This window comes from Anser anser, assembly GCF_964211835.1.
Source record: "Anser anser genome assembly, chromosome: 25".
NCBI classification, from domain to species: Eukaryota; Metazoa; Chordata; class Aves; order Anseriformes; family Anatidae; genus Anser; species Anser anser.
In genome coordinates, this window is record NC_139746.1 from 3,551,761 (window position 1) to 3,570,674 (window position 18,914).

The following is an 18,914-nucleotide window of genomic DNA, read 5'->3' on the forward strand; positions in this document are numbered from 1 at the left end:
GGCTCGGAGCCGGTGTTTTATGCTAATAGAGGCTGTTATCACGGCTGTGTCAGTAGCCGAGGCCAAGGCTGACAGGAGAGAGCCGCGGCGGCGAGATCTGTAATTGCAGATTTAATCAGCTGTAATGTTTGCTGAAGCCACCGCACGCCTCCACCGCCCCGGGATGGGGCACGGCTGCGGGGACGGGACGGGGGCTGCAAGGGGCTCGGGGCCCCTTTTGCATCCATGGGGCCGGTACTTATCACCCTGCACGGCCCCATCCCGCTGTGCCCCCGAGCTGATCTGGGCCATTCCTCCTCGCTGCGAGTCCCCACACCTCCTGCGTTGGCCACGTCCCGTGGGGGGGGCCAGGGAGGCGCAGGGGGCTCAGCGCTCGGCGGCCACCCCTGGGTGCTGCATCGCTCCCTGGCCTTGGGGAGAGCAGCCCGGGGCTGTGTCCCTGCTGCCCCCGGCCACCTCGGCTGTCCCCAGTCTCAGCGAGCCTGAGGATCCCAGTGGGGCTGGCCGGGCCGTACTGGGGCCACCTGAGTGCCCACCTGGGACAAGTGGAGGGGGCTGTGGGCCGGCCCCTCCATCCCCATCTGACACCACAGCTCTCCTTGCTGCGGCTGCTGCTGTTTGCAGGATCCGTCCCGTGTCTGCTGCTTTCTCAGCACCCCATGTGCTGGGGTCTCTGTGCCAGAGAGGGGTGCAGGTTTGCTCCCCAAGTCCATGCCCACATTGCCCGGGCCGGTCCCACGGAGCCGCCGGGATCGAGCCGCCAGAATCTCTGCTCCGTGCAGTTTTGCTCCGTTTCGGAGCAGGAGACGGCAATTTAATTTTGGTCCTCATCATTTCCAGCGCCGGGCTTGCTTAACGTCGCTGCTGTCGGAGGAAATTTCACATGCCTAATTAAAGCTCAGCGCATGCAGCGTTGATTCCCCAGAGACGCTTCCCTTGCCTTCCTATTTCCCGTCAAGATCAAGGGGATAAACCAATGTTACCGTTAAAGTTAACAACGGCGGCAACAAAGGGAAGCGATGACAAGCCCCGCGCTGGCAGCAGCCCCGTCTCCGGAGGCAGAGCCACCTGCCAGGCGCCGGCGTCACAGCCCTCGGTGACACAGCAGCGCCCAGGGCTGTGGGGGGCTTGGGGACGAGGATGCAGGGGGACGGGGGGGCGAGGAGGTGCCAGAGCCACGAGCCCCATCCTCGGTGGCAGAGCTGCTTCTCATGGCTTTAATGAAAATGAGCAGTGCCCCCCCTGCACCCCACCGTTAATTTTCCCTGGCCGAGGGGCACCAGGGAGCACCGGGGGGGCCACGCACCGAGGCGAGGAGATGGGGAACGGGGCAGGGGGACGGGACTGAGCTGGCACCCGTCCGGGTGAGCAGGGAGAGCGGCGCAGCGCTGCCTTCCCTGCAGGCAGCCGGCGAGGCCAGCGCCGCCGCGCGTGCCAAGCAATCAAACCCTGGGCATCTGCGGCGCTCCCCCGGCTGCCAGCGAGCTGCCTGGTTGCCAGCGCCCCGGCCGGGTTCGCCGGTGGAAGCAACGCGAGCCCCGGGGAGCACCAGCACCCGGGACTTGCCCCATGGCTGCCGGTGCCCTGCTGCAGCCTGCCGTGCCCTGGCTGCCCCGCCGGGGAGGTTTCCCGGCCCCGGGGGGACGACGAGGCGCAGGCGGGTGTTTCCCGCAGCTTCGCATGGCTGCTGCCTGCTTAATTGCGCTGAAAGCACAACAGATGGCAGAATGGCTTCAAGATGTTCTTTTGCGACGTTTAGGTGCTGCCGGGCTCGCCTTCCTCTTGTACCAAATGACTTAATAAAGCGCAAGAGAGGAAGGCTGGGAAGGGCCGGCACGGGCACGGGGGCTGCGGGCACAACCCTGGCTTGACCGAGCACTGCAGTGCTGGGGCAGCCCTGATCCCGATCCTGATCCCAATCCCGATCCCGATCCTGATCCCAATCCTGATCCCAATCATGATCCTGATTCTGATCCCGATCCTGATTCTGATCCTGATCCCAATCCCGACCCCAATCCCAATCCCGATCCCGATCCTGATCTCAATCCCGATCCTGATTCTGATCCCAATCCTGATCCCGATCCTGATCCCAATCCCGATCCCAATCCCGACCCAGTGCTGCACACTTGGAGAGCCCTGGCTCCATGCCCCGCTCCCCGTGCGCCACAGCGCTGGCCCTCCCCGTCCCCAAGCAGCCGGGGCAGGCGCAGCTGCGGGGGGAATTAAAACATTTGCCGGCCCCACACTGCCATGCTTTCTTCCTGCCCTAATCCCCCGGCTGCGCTGCCCTTCCTTCCTCCACCTCCGTCACCTCCTGGCCCCTGCACCACGAAACCTGGGCCCCGTGCCCACAGCAGCTGGTGGCAGGATGCAGGCGGGTGGGGGGGTCCCCCCGATCCGGGCACGGGGGCGACCCAGGTAGGGGGGTGTCCTTGCCCCGGTTCCCCACAGGTTGCCAGCACTGGGAACGGCAGCCCTGGCTGCAGCACTCGGCTGCTCAGCACCAGAACCAGCACCCAGCACCCAGCTCCCAGCACCCAGCACCCAGCCGTGCCGTTCCTCCACCTGCCCGCCCCGCAGCCCCCCCAGCTCTCTGTCGGCACGCGGGGGCAACGTGCATTAAGGCACGTGTTGGATGAATTATTTATGGGGCAGGTGACCTCATTCATTCAGACTGATTTTCCTCTGTGTCACTCCAAGCGCGCCGTGCTCCTGCAACGGGCGCCAAGCACCGCGCCGGGGCGGAGGGTCCCACGTTGGGGACAGCATGGGGACTGCTCTGCTCCCGGTGTGATTAAAAGACCCTTTGCCAGCTCCTAAAAGGCTTTTCCCAATTTTTATATTATTATTATTGAAGACATCACCTACCTCCTGACCACCCCACCACCACCCTGCTTTGCCCCATGAGGACGGGGCCACGGTGCCCAGACTGGTGCTGGAACGGCTGCGAGCAGGGGGTGGCACGGGGACACCGGGGGCCGCGCTGTCACCTCCGCCCCCGGGGGGTCTCCGGGCCAGCGAGTGGGAAATCTCATCCGTCCAACCCCATTACCTTAACGACACCGGCTCGGAGGGCAGCGCCGGGTTAAAACTGGAGAGAGAGCGAGATTTATATTTAAAAAGTAATGTTCTTCTCCGTGTTCAACCAGATGCTCGGGTTTATTAAAGATAAAACAGGTTTCGAGATAAAATGCGCTGTCACCCGAGGAAGTTTCCAGCTCCCCGCTGCCTCTTGCTCCTCGCGGGGGGCTCGTCCCTTTCCCATGCCATATCCTACAGAGTGCTCCCTGGGGGGGGGGGTGGTGGTGTGGGACCAGTTGTGCCCCCCCTACACACGTGTGCAGGGCTGGGGGTGCAGGGGGCCAGGGAGAGGGCTGCTTAGTGCCTGTCTGACTGCTCCCTGCCTCGGTTTCCCTCCTGGGCAGGACGGGATCCTCGAGGGTTAGCGGGAGGGGAGGCTGAGCCTTGCAGGAGGAAGACGGGATTAGGGCTGGGAGGTCGGCAGAAGGAGGAAGGCCAACCTCAGGGGTCTCTGCGGGCATCCCCATGCTGAGGGGGGGCAGATTTGTGCCCCTGCCCTGCACCACATCCTCACGGCGGGATGCCCACGGGATGCAGCGCAGCCCCACGGCCCCATCGCCTCCCCTCCGGCCTCAAGCATCCCGCGGTGGCCAACGTCCTCAGCCCTTAACGAACCCGCAGACACCCCAAAATCCCCCCTCTGCGCCAACAAAGCCTAACGAAGCTGGGACTGAAGCAGACCAGCGGGGCGGCAGCGGGGTGGCTGCCCGTCCCTATTGTTGCCTGACAATGGGAAGCGCCGGGCCCCGCTGCAGCGCCGGCGCTATTAGCCCAAATATTTGCTTCCCGTCTCCAGGGTGACGGGGTTGCAGCGCTCACCCACATGCCTCCTTTGATCATTTTCCTCTTGATCTTCGGCGCACCGCTTCCCCGCGCTCCTCTCCATCCCCATCTCGTCGGGGGGAGGCGGGAGGTGGCGCAGCCGCAGCGGCTGGGGCTGGGGGTGGTGGGGCTGGGTTATCGGGATCGGGGATGGGTTACTGGGATTGGGGCTGGGTTATTAGGGTTGGGGTTGGGTTTTTGTGATTGGGGCTGTGTGATGGTGGGGCTGAGCAGTGGGGATCAGGGCTGGGTTATTGGGATTGGGGCTGGGTGATGGGGATCGGGGCTGGGTGACGGTGGGGCTGGGTGATGGGGATTGGGGCTGGATTATTGGGATTGGGGTTGGGTGATGGGGTTTGGGGCTGGGTAGTGGGGATTGGGGCTGGGTGGTGGGGATTGGGGCTGGCTGGTGGGGATTGGGGCTGGGTTATTGGGACTAGGGCTGGGTGATGGGGATTGGGGCTGTTTTATCGGGATTGGGGCTGGGTTATTGGGATCGGGGCTGGGTGATGGGAATGGGGTCTGGGTGATGGGGTTCGGGGCTGGTTGATGGCAGCCGGGTTGGGGGAATTGGGAACCTCCCTGGGGGGGGCTGATGGCGAGCACACGGCTCGGCTGGGGGGGACACCTGCATCCTCTTGCCAAGAGACTGCAAGCAAGCAGCCTCCCCTTGTTGCACCTCATTTTTTCCCCCTTTTTTGACCCCTTTTTACCCTGCATCACCTACAGAGGCTGTAAAAAGGAGGGCTGCTGTGAAAATGAACGAATAAATGAGCCCAGGCAGGAGGACAGGGGGTTTTTGGTGGGACCACGCTCCCGTGACACCCATCTGCTGTGCCAGGGCAGCGACACCGCAGGCTTAGAGGAGGAATTATCCAGCTTTTCCCATTCTTTCACCCCCGTCCTACACACCCTTCCTGGAACAGGTTTTTCCTGGCTGAGGGAGCCACGGGGCAGACCGGGATCGTTTTCTTCCTCCCCAAATCTCGGCCGAGCCCAGCAACATCTGTCAGGGTGGAGATGGAGCAGGGAGGGTCGGCTTCCCCACGTGGAGCTGTTTTGCTGAAGCTCCTCAGAAAAAAGGAAAAAAAGGCAAATTTTGGAGCAGGGTGGGAACAGCTCCAAAATCCGTGGGGATTTGGCGGTGGCCAGCAGCAAAGCTGGAGGGATCGGAGAGCGCCAAGAGATTTCTAGCAGCATTTAAAAAAAAACAAAACAAAACAAAGCCAAACGCTTTGCCAGAAAAATGTTATTTCGATCGCTTTGGAAACTGAAGGTCATTCCAAAGCAGTACTTTTTGTTCAGAAGTTGACCAAAAAACAAGGGAGGAGTGGGAAGGAAAAAAAAAAAAAAAAAGGAGGGGCTCGGAGCTGAAATGATCCGTAGGAAAACACCCCGCGCCTTGGGTCGGCCGAACCAGGGCAGCTTGGCTTCCAGTGACAGGAGCTGAGCTTCGCATCGCTGCAAAATCCCAGCCTAGCCCCACTCCCTCCCCGGTCCCCAGCCCTGCGGTGTTGGGACAGAATGGGATCCACGGCCTGGGGCACCGAGAGAGCCCCGGGGTTTGTGGCCTGGCACCGGGAGAGCCCCAGGAGCCGAGCCCGGGGGCACCCAGAGAGCCCCGGCACCGGTGCTGGGGTGGCCGCGGGGACGCTCCCAGTGGCTGATCCCGGTTCCTCCTGGAGAGCTGGATCCCGGGGTGTAATTCCTGCTTAGCCCAGTGAAGTGAGCGATGGTACAAGCCCAGGGTCAGGCCGTGAGCTCGTTTAGCTCGTTAATTACCGCCAGGGATGCCCCGAGCCCTGCTGCCCGCACCGTGCCTGCGCTGTGCTGGGCTCTGGGGGTGCAGAGGAGCACCTGGGGATCCCGCACGGGGCTGGGGCTGCAGGATGGGGGCGAAGACATCCCCCAGAGCAAGGACAGAGCTGCAGCGAGGGGCTGGGGTTTGGCAGGGAGGGGCTGGACCTGAGCCCCTGCCCCGTCCTCCCAGCGGGGCGGAAAACCCCGCAGGACCCAGGCGCGTCCGCGGCGAGAATCAGCGCCCTGCTGGTGTCCCACCACAACGCCCGACTTGTCCCCAGCCCAGCCGCTGCTCCGGGTGTGCCACCGGCCCTGGCACCGGTGACAAGCCAGCCTCGGTGTCCCTGTCCCCAGGGAGCAGCGTGGCACCGCCCGGGGCCATGTGTGTGCACCACGGCGGTGGCGGTGAAAATTCCTCCCTCTTTTCCTTTTGCCTTTTTTTTTTTTTCTTCCCTTTGTTGCCTCCAATCAATTTCATTTTGATTTAATGGTCAGGGGAGCTGCTTTTTAAATTGTAATCACCGCAGAAAAATTGAACTCCGGCAGCGCTGGGCTGCCCAGCAAGCTGTGATTGAAGAGCCGGGCTCTGGAGCGGCGGTGGCAGCCCAGCCGGGACAATTCGCCCCACGTCGGATGTCACCGGGCTGGGGCACAGCGAGAGGAGGCTGGGGGTGGCACGGGGGTGCTGCCGACGTGGGGCAGCAGGCGGTGGGGCTGTGCCTGCTCTCGGTGCTTTCCAAGCAGCTGCTGCCTCTTCTCTTGCCTCCGTCTTCGGGGTTTCAGCCCCCTGCGGCCACCCCAGCGCACCTGCCCCCGAGACCCCACGCACCCCATGCCCAACACTTTCCCAGCCCCGTGATATTGGGGTCTCGCTGTGGCTGGATCTGTCCGGATGCCGGGGGTGACCCTGTCCCTGCCAGTCCCCAGCAACAGCCAGGACGTGAATTTTTGGGGAATGGCAGCAGGCAGGCGGCTGTGTGAGTTGTTAGGTGAGCCCTGGCCCTGGTCTCAGTGCCGATGCCACCCTTAAACCTCTGCCAGATTTTAGATCCCCCGTCCTGGGCTTGGTGCCCAGGCTCGGAGCCCTCCAGCTCTGGCTGGAAGCTGCTGGGGGCCTCCCTCTGCCCTGAGCACCCCGAGTGTGCCCAGCACCCCTGTGCCAGGGCAGGGGAAGGGGGAGCAGAGGATGGGGGAGCAGGACAGGCTCATTTTAGCCCTGCCAAAAACCGCCAGGAAAGCCACAAAGGCACGGAGAAGGGGACCGGCACGTGCCCAGTCCCTGTCCCAGGGTCCCAGAGCCATCTCCCTCGAGGTGACACGTGCTCGTATCCCCCCAGGATGCCCCGAGCTGCTGCAAGCGCTGCTTGATGAGACGGAAATTTTAGACAATGCTCGTGAAGCTCAATTACGGGACTAATGGCATGGCACCGGCACGGCCGCGTCCCTGCGCAGCACGGAAAGCCCCTGGGGCAGCGGCCATGCCCACCGCCGTCCCTGACGCAGACCCTGCTCCAACCCCAAAAGCGTCTGGAGGGGTGGGGGACACCGTCACGGCCCCGTTCCCCCTTTGTTCCCATTTTACACACTCAGTTTTGCACGTGGGTGTTTGTATCCAAGACCTTGGAGCCCCCACCTCTCGGGGGCGCTGGATGGGGCTGGTGCCAGATGGGGGGGTCACAGGCAGCCCCCAGCAACGCTGCAGTCAGGGACCCTGCTCCCAGCAGAAATTCACCCCATAAAATCCCCCCCCCAACTCTATTTTTGTTCTCGTTTCTCAACGGCAAAGCAGCAAACCACGCTGGCTGCACCCCCTGCCTCCGAGGCAGCTCTCAGCACGACGGAAATCACAGCGCGAGGATGAGCCGGGAAGAAAAATCCACCACCATCACCCCCCCCCAACGGTGTCCTGCGATGCCACCAGCACCGGCATCGCGCAGCATCCCCCTGCCCCGTGTCCCTGTCCCTGCCTCGTGGCAGCGGGAGCAGCGCCGGCTCCTCGTCCCCTGCGGGAGCCCCGGGATGCGGCGGCAGCCGCCGATGGTTTTGTTATCGCCAGCGTTGGAGGCAGCCGCAGCCGAGCAGCCTTCAAAAGGATTAAATCCCACCGCAACACCCCGCAGCCGGCGTGACGTGGCAGCCACGGGGTTTTATCTCGCCCAGGCAGCCTGAATCCTGATGAAGTCCAACGGGATCCCCCAGGATGTTGCTGCGCCGGGAAGGGGAAGCGGCTTTAGGCGGTGACGGCAACGGGGAGAGGATGGGGGGAGAGGCTGGATCCAGAGAAACCTCCGTGGTGGCCAGCCTTGGGCTCTGGAGATGGGCTGCGAGGGGGGGCTGCCGGGAGCACCCCCAGCCTGGGAGAAGCATGGGGCCAGGAGGGAGCAGGAGGGAGCAGGAGGGAGCAGGAGGGATGTTGTCACAGGGCAGGAGGAATGTCATTGTGGAGCCAGGAGGGACCTGGAAGGGACACTGTCGGAGGACCAGGAGGGACATCGTTGGATGGGGCCAGAAGGGACCAGGAAGGACATTCCTGGAGATCCAGGAGGGATGTCGTTGTGGGGCCAGGAAGGACCAGGAGGGACATTCCTGGATATCTAGGTGGGACATCGTCATGGGGCCAGGAAGGACATTCCTGGAGATCCAGGAGGGATGTCACTGTGGGGCCAGAAGGGACATTCCTGGAGATCCAGGAGGGACATCACTCCGGGGCCAGGAAGGAGTGACACTGCTGGAGGACCAGGAGGGACGAGGAGGGACATGGTTACGGGACCAGGAGGGATGCTGTTACCGGGGTCCCTGAGGGACCAGGGGGGACAGTCACAAGGCTGCGTGGCACCAGGAGGGACGTTGCCACCAGGCGGGAGCACCTGAGGACGCCGCAGCACCGGGGAAGCGGCAGCGAGGTGACGGGAAAGGCCGCGGTGGGGCGGCCGGGAGGGACGTGCCTGCCCGCACTTGGCTGCGTGACTTTGATTAAGTTGCTTCCCTCCTTTATCGTCCCTCGGGGAGATGTTGAGCAGCTGCTAATAAAGACGGATGCTTCCGAAGTGGCGTCTCTGGACCGTTTGCATCCACCGGCTTCGAGAGAGCCACCGAGGTGCCCGGGGCCACCAGCACCATCCCACAGCAAACAGCCCCCGAGCCCGACCCGAGGGGCATTGCCTCCCCCTGAGGCCATCGAGCTCCTCACAGGCAGCGGGGGGATTTTTTTGGGGGGGTTTGGAGGGGCCGAGGTCCAGCAGCAAGCCCGAGGGGGGAGGAAAAGGAGCCGAAGGGACGCGGGTAAAAAGCAACTCGGTGCTGCCGAAGGAACCCAGCAGCAGTCGCCCATTAAAATTCATGAAACCTGTTAGCAGAAAACGTAACGCGGTGCAAGCTCCTCTGCGCTGCTGACAAAGCCCAGTAAAGACATTTGCCAAGAAATTGGCAAACTTGGGCTTTAAAGCACCATTACCAGGCAGGGTCCCGGCCGGTGACACCCTAACGAGGGGGCTTCGTTAGCTGGACAAGGTGGGCGCCGGCCCTGGGTGATGGACAAAGGCCCCCGACTCCCATTCCCGGGCACCTCGGGGTGCTGAGGGGGGTCCTGAGCACCTGCAGCCCCCTCCGCTCCGTCGCGTGTCAGCTCTCGCTTGTTTTCCCTTTTCCATATATTTTTAGCCCCCCCCCACGCACGCACCCCCCCCAGCTGCCTGAGGATGGTTTAACAAGGCACGGGGCTTTCTCCTCACCGTAATTAGCGACTTTTCTCCAGGCAAATGGCAGTCGGGAGTGGAAATGGCATTTCCTTAATTAAAACAATTAATTAGGGCGGGGTGAGAGGGAAAGTAAAACGTTTCCCTCCAGGAATGAGTCTCAGAGCAGGCAGCTCCCCGTGGCGGGGGCTGCTGCGTCCCAGGGCTGGGGGTGGCAATGTCACGGGTGTCCCCAAGGGGCTTGGGGTGTCCCCCATGGGGTTGGGGTGTCCCCCATGGGGTTGGGGTGTCCCCAAGGGGTTTGGGGTGTCCCCATGGGGTTGGGGTGTCCCCATGGTTGGTCCCTGGGGATGCTTCCTGGGGTGCCCTTTTGGTGCTGGGTGGGTGCTGGCGGTGCTGACCCCAGCTCCGTGGGCTGGCCGCAGTGGCCGTAGTTGGTGACTGTCCCCAAATGTCCCCGTCCCCAGGCCAGCCAGGCCCCATCCCGAGCATCCTGGCGGCGATGTGTCCCCGCTCCTCACCGGGGTATAAATATCCCCGCGTTACTTAGCGACTAATTGCACGGAGCGCAACAGTGGGGGGGGGTGGGGGGAGCCCCTAATGAGTAGCTGCAATTGTGAGCTGCTAATTACCCCTGTGCTGAGCTGCTGCTTCTCTCCTGCTGGGGTCTGTCCGTCCGTCCGTCCGCGCGTTGTGGCTTCCTGCCTTTTGGCATCCCCCAGCACCGCTGCTCGGCACGGCCAGCCCAAGACCCCATTACCGTGGGTTTACGGGGCAGGGGGGGCCGGGAGCCGAGGCTCTTCCCAACCCTCTCCAAGGGCAGGCACCTTCCAGCACCCGTGCCCTGGGATGCTCCTGGTTGCGTCCCTCGGGATGACCAGGCTGGTGCTTCTGCACCAACCCGCACGTGTTCAGCAGCCGGCCGGTGCCGTGGGGGTCTGGGAATGAGCTCCATCTCTGCAGGGTCTTGGTGAGTGCCACGGAGGCGGCTTGGGGAGGTGCGGGGTGGCTCGTCCGGACACGAGGAGCTTGTCCACCCCGGACCCACCGGTGGGTGCAGCCCCGCTCCTCTCGCTGCCCCCCGTTACGGGGTGTGTGTGCAGGGGGTGGGTGTGCGTGCACGCCACGTGTGCGCGGGGGTGTGCAGATGCAACGGTGATGGGGAGGTGTTTTAAAACGAGCCCCCCCCGTGTGTGTTTTGGGGCTGGAGGGACGCAGACCCAGCCAGGCTGGCGGCCGCGGTGCCAGCCCCAACCCGGTGCCGCTTTTCCCCCTTGCTGAAGCATCCGTCGCCTGGTTTAAACGGGGCCTTTTCGCCCGTCCCAAAAGCACCGACACTGATCCCCTTCACCTGCCTGCAGGACGGGGCTCAGGCACTCAGCACGGTGCAGGATTAACCCCAGCTGAGCTGCGGGGCCACGGTGGTGCCCGGTGCGTTACCCCTGCCGGGGCAGGGCTGGCCCCAAGCACCCCACCAGTACGCCCTGTTCACCCCAAGCACCCCACAGCTATGCCCTGCTCACCCCGAACCCGGCAGCGTGGCTCTGCCCCGGGCTCAGCACCTCCCGGGGGGGCTTTGTCCTCCAGAGCCTGTTTATTTATAGGCTCGGGGCACTGCATGCGCAGCGAAAAGCAGGTCCTGGGTAAATATCTCCCCGTGGGTCCTTGCGGTGATGCTGCCTTCACAGGATTTACAGCTTCAAAGGCTCTGCCTCAAAGCCTGCAAATATCTTTTCATCATTTCAGCTGCGGTCTAATTACCCGGCTGGCCGCCAGCGCTGGCCTGCTCTCCCAGGTACGGCTCCCCCTAATAGCCGGGGTTTATTATTTAAATGTTGGCGTTTGGCCCCCGTTTCCCACCCTTAGCCGTGTCCGTGGCCACCTCTGCGCCCCAAAACCTGCTCATCCCAAACCCCCCCGTGCTGGGGCACCGCGCTCCTGCCCGCCGCCAGCGGCGCGTGCGGCTCTCAGCTGCACCGAGTTATTAATTAAACGCGTGGTATCGCTCCCCACTTCATCCTGGGTGTAATTATGTCGCAGGTATAGCGGAAAGCCACGCTCGTTAACGCTCGCTGGAGGGGGATTAAGGGAGCAGGAGCTGCCCCAGCCGAGCAGCGCGTCGCCGCGCTCCCTGCTCTCCACGCCGCTCATCGCGTCGTGGCTGTCCCTGTCCCCCTGGGGAATTGGGGGGGGGGTTCCTGCTCTGCCAGGGGACCAGCTCGTGCCACGGGGACAGAGAGTGGCCCTGCCAGCTGCGGAGCCTCCGTGCCCGTGATTTATGGCGAGCACCAGCCCTGCTGGCCCTGGGGTCGCTTGCCGTGACGGATGCGGGGAGCAGCCCCGGCCACGGGCACCCGTTAATTATTGGCTCTGGATTTATGAGAAATCCCAGCTCCCGTTAACGACAGCAGTGGGTGGCTCACGGCGATTTACCCGGAGCCGGGGGAGGCGGCGGTGTCGGGGTCAGCGCCGGCTTTTCGGAGGGGCTGCCTTTCCCCGGAGCGTGCTCAGCTGGGAGGATAATTTATGGTTTCGTATCAGCGCGGCTGATCTTGGAGCCTTTCCAGCGTCATCTTCCCTTTCTCCGCACTGCTTTCCTCGAAAGTTGAGTTCCCAGGACGGTATCCAGCTCCCAGGTTGGGAGGTGCCGTGGTCCCTGGCAGCCCTGCCCGGGGGGACCCCAGGACCCTGATCCTGCTTGCCCAGGGATTAAATCAAGCGTGCGCGGAGCCGTAATGGGGCTCAGCGGGTCCCTGGCACCAGCAGGCTCTAGCTAAGCCAGTTCCTGCTCCTGTTTAAGGATGCTGTGGCGTTCCTGAGAGCTGGGCAGTGCAGAATCCACCACCCCTGCAGCACAGGAGCCTTGTCCCAGCCCAGACCCCGCTGTGGCCGTGCCCATGGGGTCAGCAGCTGAGCCCCGTGCACCCCGATGCCCGTTTGCACCGCTTTTAGGGTGCCGGGGAGCCTGAAACTGCTGAACCTCGACACACATCATGTAACCAGAGCACGAAGAAGTGGGGTACCTGCACCTCTCCCCTGCAGCCAGGGTGCCATCAGCAGGCTCCAGCTTTGGGGAGATTTCAGCGGGTTTTGGTGTTTCCTTGGTGGCTGTCTCCTGGCGGAGCTGCTTGCAGATGGAGGAGAGGCAGAGACTGGAGCGGGCGCCTAAAATAGGTCAAGGGAACCGCGCTCGTTTTTCACCGCCGGCTGCTCGGGGAGGCTGGGACACCCCGAGTGTGCCCACACCGAATCCTCAGCATCCCCGGGGTGGGTGCTGCCCGCACCCTGCTCCCCCAGGGTGGGTGGCACCCCGCAGCACCCCAGGGTGCCGTGGCTGCGCCCAGCGGCTGCAGCGATGGACAGCGCTGGGAGATGTTGCCTGAGAGCCCATCCCTGGCTCTTGGTGCGCAGCCTGGGAGCCCAGCGCCATCCTGTCTCCGCTGTCCTCACCCGGAGCCGGCCACGGTCCCCTCTTCGTGGTGTCCCGGGGCGGTGGCAGCCGTGGCAGGGGCAGGGTTAAGGCGGGCGGCTGCAGGCTGAGCCTCCCTGAGCGAGGGGGATTAGCGATGTTCGCGAAGTCCCCGCGGTACTGGCAATTCCCTGCCTTGTCCATCGATCCCTGCGAGGTGTTAAGAGAGGCTGGAGCATCGATCGGCGCAAAGCCCTGTGTGGCAGCGAGCCCGGGCAGCGGCGTGCGGGGGCGATGAGCACGAGGCCGAAGGCTTCCCTGGGTGGGGTCCAGCCCTGAGCCCTCGTCGGGTTCGGAGGCCAAGGCGGGGGGGAATTTTTGGTGCAGTGCACTTGGGGGGGCAGGGGGGCACTGCTCAGAGCTGGGGACCGAACCCTGAGCAGCACCTGTGGGTCCAGGATCCTGGCAAACCCAGCACTCCTGCGCCTGCCCCTGTGGGGACCCACCGGGATCAAAGAGACGGTGCCGGGCTGGGGAGGTTGGCTTGGCTAACCCAGCGCCAAAAAGGAGTGGATTTTCCTCAAAAGAAAGGAAGGGGGGAGGGCTAAAGACAAAAGAGGCCATTTACTGGCAGGCTGACAGCCCAGGCAAAAACGATATCAAGGTAAAAAATCGCGTATTAAGAAAAGGAAAGAGCTGACCTTAACTCCAGTTCTTAGATGCAAGAAATGGCAGGATTTTTTTTCCAACCTAATTGGGTTTTTAACCATTTAGGGCTATTTGTTTACTCCACTTCAAAGCTCGGAGTGAATCATTTCATAGTAACTCGCCATAAAGCAGCCTATTTGACTCGGATCGTCCTTGAGTTCTGCCGGTGCTGCGTAAGGGGATTTAGTCCTGGCTGGGGGAGCGAACCCCGCGGGGTCCCGCGCCACCGCGGTGCTCCCCTGCTCCTCCTACAACAGGACAGCTTGAGTTTCTTGACTGCTCTGAAATCTGGAAAATAGACATTGGAGGGGGAAAAAAAAAAAAACTAAAAGAGGCTCGACGCCTTCCTGGGAACGGCGGCACCCGGCGAGGGGGGTGGGATGTCGCCCCCATGGTCTTTTCTCTCCGGCGGGTGTTGCCTGAGCTACCCGGGGGGAAAAATGCTCGGGGCCGGGCTCTGCCGCCCAGCGAGCGCCGGCTTAGCCACGCTTGAGGGGAAAAGCACAATCGGGGCCCCAGACCCCTCAGGGGGCTCTTCCCCCCCCCACGGGAGCCGCTCTGCCAAGGGGCATCCGCGTGGCGGGCGCTGCCGGCTCCGGCCCATGGCTGGGCTCGGGGGGCACTGTGCTGGGGGAACCGGAGCACGGGGCAGGATTGGGGCGCGTGGGGCAAGGGGCAGGAGGTGCAGTGCTGCCGTCGGAGGTGGTGTGGGGCTGGGGGGGGTGCGTGCGGTGCCTCATGCTGGGGTCCCATGGGTCGGTCCTGCACCCCACGCCCGGCACCGTGCTGCACGGGCAACCCCTCCTGCCCCCAAGGGAAGCACCAGCGGGGCTGGGAGCTTTAGGAGCCCCAAATCCAGGCTGAGGGGAGTGAGGAGGCAGCCCCTGCACACCCTTTGCTCTGCTCCTCTTCCTCTGCAGGGCACCTAAACCCAACAGACGAAGTCTTCACGGGGAGAAGGGAAATGCCACGTGGATGAGGAGCAGCGAGGATGAACTCCCCCGAGGAGGAGGTGAGCGTGCCAGGGCTCGGCGTCAAGGCCTGGGGGGATGTCCTCCTCCTGCACGAGCGCGAAGCCTCCCCGGCCTCCTTTCGTTGCCGGAGGAGAACAGAAAGTCTCCAAGTTATAAAAAGGAGGTTGCGAAAGTCACCGGCTTCGCGCAGAAATGGAGCGGGCGAGAGCTGGAGGGGAGGTTAAAAATATCCCCGGCTCCGCGGGAGGCTGAGGGCGGGAGTGGGGGGGACCGGGGGACACGGGGACGGGGCCGGCCTACACGAAGCTGGGCTCCGGGGACAGCTGGGAGCACCCCAGGGAGAGGGGCCAGGGGGAGGGAGGTGGATCGGGGGCACCTCTGGACCTCGGTGACCTTAGGAACAGCTGGATTGGGGCAATGGGGGAAAAGCTGGATAGGGCGACCCCGTGATGGTGATGGGGACAGCTGGACTGGGGATGTGGGGGCACATTGGGGTGGGCAGGCGAGCCCTGACATCAGGGGGAGAGCAGCTGGATGGGCAGTGTGGGGTTGGCAATGGGAACAGCTGGATTTGGGGTTGGGGAACAGCTGGATTTGGGGTTGGCAGTGGGAACAGCTGGATTTGGGGTTGGGAAGCAGCTGGATTTGGGGTTGGCAATTGGAAGAGCTGGATCTAGGGTTGGAGCAGCTGGATCTGGGGTTGGGGAGCAGCTGGATTTGGGGTTGGCAATGGGAACAGCTGGATTTGGGGTTGGGGAACAGCTGGAAGGGATGCCCACCATGGTGACAGTCACAGCCAGATGAGGGTCACGAGAGGAACGGGCTGCCCAGCCGAGACCGAGGAGGGCTCCTTTCCTTCCCCCCGTCCCCAGAGCAGTCGTGGACGTTCCCCTCTTCCCGGATGAACTTGATTAAGTTAACGCTCGTCTCCGCGCCGCTCTCCAGAGCAGGGAGTCGGCAGCGGGGTGGCAGGAACAAGGTCATTAAAGCAGAAAGAAAAATACATTAGGAATGTTCAACTGCTCAGTCTAGCCTGAAATGTGCTTAAATCAGCCCTGAGTAAACAATGAGACAGGATTAGTCGCAATTAGTTTTCATTAGGAGGGTGGCATCTCCCTCCCCTGCTCCCCAGGGGCTGCTGCCCTCCCTGGTGGGCACCGGGGGACACGGCATCAGGATCCGGCCCCAGCCACGCAATGGGGTGCAGGGGAAGGGCGCAGGGCTCGGGGACGGAGCCTGGAGGGTCACAAACACGCAGGTGTCGGCGTCCTTCCCCGCGCGGGGGCTGCAGGGAGCCGCGTTATCTCCGCCAAGGCAGGCACAAGGGGCCGGCAGCAGGCAGAGCTTCAAAGGGAACGTGTAAATCCGGCGTATGCAAAACTCCAGCCGGCCCCGCAGATAAACAGCGATGTGGCTGGGCGTCCTCTGCCAGCCCGCGGCTGCCGCAGCGCCAGGGAGGAGTGCTGGGCCTCGGGGTGGTGCTCAGCGCCTCGGGGGGAAGCTCAGCCTCAGGGCGATGCTGGGCCTCGGAGCGATGCTCGGCCTCGGGGTGATGCTCGGCCTCGGGGTGATGCTTGTCTACGAGGTGACGTTTGTCCCTGGGGTGATGCTCGGCCTCGGGGCGATGCGCATCCTCAGGGCAATGCTCCTCCTCAGCACACCCCACGCAGACTCGATTTTTGCAGCCCCCACCTGCGGGCAGGGCTGGGCTGAGCGCGAGCCCATCGAGCTCTGGGGATGGGGTGGCACAGGGCGAGGGCTCCGTGTCCTCCGTGGGTCCCATGGCGCTGCGTGGGGTGGATGCTCCTGGTGGTCCCGTGGGATGGGGACGCTCCAGCTGCCGGTACGTGGTGGCTCCATCCCTCGGGGGCTGCCGCTGGGCTGACACGAGCTGCCAGCTCTCCCCTCGCGCCACCCAAACCCCAAAAACATCCCCAGAGGAGCGATGGGGAAAAAACCAATGCCACCTACTGGAATGGGGCAAATTCATCCTCTTTTGGGGCTGCCGTGCCCGGCAGCTTGTCACCTCCCTGCCGGCTCAGCCCTGCCGTGGTGAATCCCTCGCCCACCACCAGCCAAGCGCGGCTGTGCCAACGTGGGGTCCCTCGCCCCCGCCCCGGAGCACGGCCCCCGTCATTAGCACCCAGAAAATGTTGGGTTTCTGGCTGGGAAAACACGGCAGATATGTACATTAAACATCAAATTATAAAATTAACAGATTCAAACCGAGGATGATTTGCATGTGCAAATTAACTTAATTACCACTCTTCCTCCCCGAACGCCACGGCGTTCCGGGGAAGGGCCGGGCACGGCGCTGGCTCGCTGCAGGTGCTGGGTTCGCCGCGGGGCGCTGGGTGCCCGCCGGGTGCTGCTGGGGGGGGCTAAACGGGGGGTGACAACAGCACGGGGAGCTCTGGGAACAGTGATGCTGCTCCCATCTGAGCAAACACGCCGAAATGCGTGCGCGCACGCAGGCTTGCACGTGCACACGCGTGCCCCCTCTGTGCCCCCCCCCCCGAAGGCAACAAAGGCTGCTCTGTGGCTCGCTGCGGACCCGAGCCGCCTGGGCCCCTGCCCAGCTCCCAGCCCAGGTGGGAGGCTCTGGCACGGCGGCGGGCGCGTGAAAGGCCGCTGTGTCCGGGCTGCCTGCCCGCCGGGACTGCCAGCGCGGCCCCGCTGCCGGCACCAGCGCCGCGGCGCCCCGGGGCAGCGAGCCAGTGCCAGGCGCCGGGCCCAGCGGCCTCGGCTGCAGCTGGAAGTCCCGGGGGGACAGGGAGATGTGCTCCCCTCCGCTCCCAAGGCGTGCCACGCGCGCCCCTTACGGCCCTGCTCCTGCCTCCCCGTGCCTCAGTTTCTCCACCAGCTCTGCCACCCAGCTGCCCGGGAGCTGTCCCCGTCCCGTTCCGCGTGCAGCACCCTGGGGTCCCCATCGCCCCGCACCCTCCCCACCAGGGCATGGTGAAGGGGGGGCGCTGAGACCTCACCCCAAACCAGCAGCACCCTGGGGTCCCCATCACCCTGCACCCTCCCCACCGGGGCATGGTGCAGGGGGGGCGCTGAGCCCTCACCCCAGCAGCACCCGCGGGGTCCGCAGCCTCCGTAGGGGCCGGGAGATGGAAGGGGCTGGTAGGAGCCATCCCCTCGGGAGCAGCACCCGCGCTGCGGGCACGGGGCTCATCCTGCACCCAGCCCCTCTCCATATCTCCCCGGCCAGATGCCGCTTGTGGTTGCAGGCGCAGAGAAAGCTCCAGCACAAGATCTGGGCCGGGATATGGCGCAATTAGCCACAGCCCTCGCCGCCAGCTCCCCCGGGAGCGGGCAGATAAGGGAACAACTTGTTGGGCGTTATCTCCCCCTTCTATCTCTCTCTCTCTCTCCTCTTTCTGTTCCGCCTTTTCTTTATTTTTCCCCGTCCTCGGTCGTGTCGCAGGCACAGCTGAAGCAGTTGCAGCGTCCTCCATGCCCTGAGCACCCTGAGGGAGTTTGGGGTCAGCCGTGGGGGAGGGGGGGGGCTCGCCGCACGATTCCCAGTTTGCCCAGTGCCTCCCACGAGGTGGGCTGCTGGGCGAGGCAGGCCCTGCCGCAGGGGCAGGCAGGCAGTGAGCAGCAGCTAATTGGGAGAGAGTCAATTAGCAGGGGTTGAGCTCGCTGCCTGCTGCTCAACCAGAGCCGTGCGCCCTGCAGGGTGTTGGGGGGGGGACGCCCTGGGGCTGCCCGCAAAGGGTGGCGCCAAAACTGGTTCCCAGCAGCAGCCTTTGGGGGTGCACGGAGAGGAGAGGACCCCCCTGTGCCGTGGCACCTGACCCCCCCCCGAGCCATAAAATCCCCCTCCTGGGCCCCCTGGGTAGCTGGAGGGGAGGGGGGGGGAAGAAAGCAAGTTGGGGTGGCGTGGGTCCCGTGCCGTGCCGTGCCGTGCTGTGCCAAACTCAGCAGGCGTGCTGGGGCAGGCCTGGGGGCCGCGGCTACACCCAGCGCTCCCCCCGCATGCCTGGCATGCACGAGGCGCACGCGGGGGCCGAGGTCTTTCCCCGACCCCCCCACTTTCCCCCCCTTTTACCCCACCAGCCCGCAGCGAGACACCCCCCCCCCCCCCCCCCGGCCACCCGTCCCCGGAGCACGGCACCGCTGGTGGCGCGGAGTGGGTGGGTGCCTGCGCCTGGGCGCCGGGTGCTGGCAGCGGGGGCGCGGGGAGGGTCCGTGAGCCCCCGCAGCCCCGGCACGCGTGGGCAGGGGCTGCCCGGCCCCCCGGCACCGCGTGCCTCCAGTGCACAGCATCCCTCGGGTAATTTACGGCCCGGCCGGGGGAAACTCAAACCCGGGCAGCTGGGAGCTGCGGTGCCCCAGGGAAGGGCTCGGGCGCGTTCCCACCGCGTCTGACGGAGGCGGCATCACGCAGCCTCTGAACCGCTCCTGCGTTTGCACCTC

At 64.2% G+C, this 18,914-nt stretch overlaps 1 protein-coding gene across 1 annotated transcript in view; it reads left to right on the forward strand.

Annotated features, from left to right (window-relative positions):
- Window positions 1–5,122: 5,122 nt before the first annotated feature.
- SEMA6B (semaphorin 6B) overlaps window positions 5,123–18,914 on the forward strand; it is a 35,994-nt gene continuing 22,202 nt past the window's right edge. Inside the window, exons 1-2 of the mRNA XM_083811385.1 lie at window positions 5,123–10,368; window positions 14,436–14,527. Coding sequence (XP_083667511.1) covers window positions 10,343–10,368; window positions 14,436–14,527 — 118 coding nt within the window. The 5' untranslated portion in view covers window positions 5,123–10,342. The remainder of the gene's footprint in view (window positions 10,369–14,435; window positions 14,528–18,914) is intronic.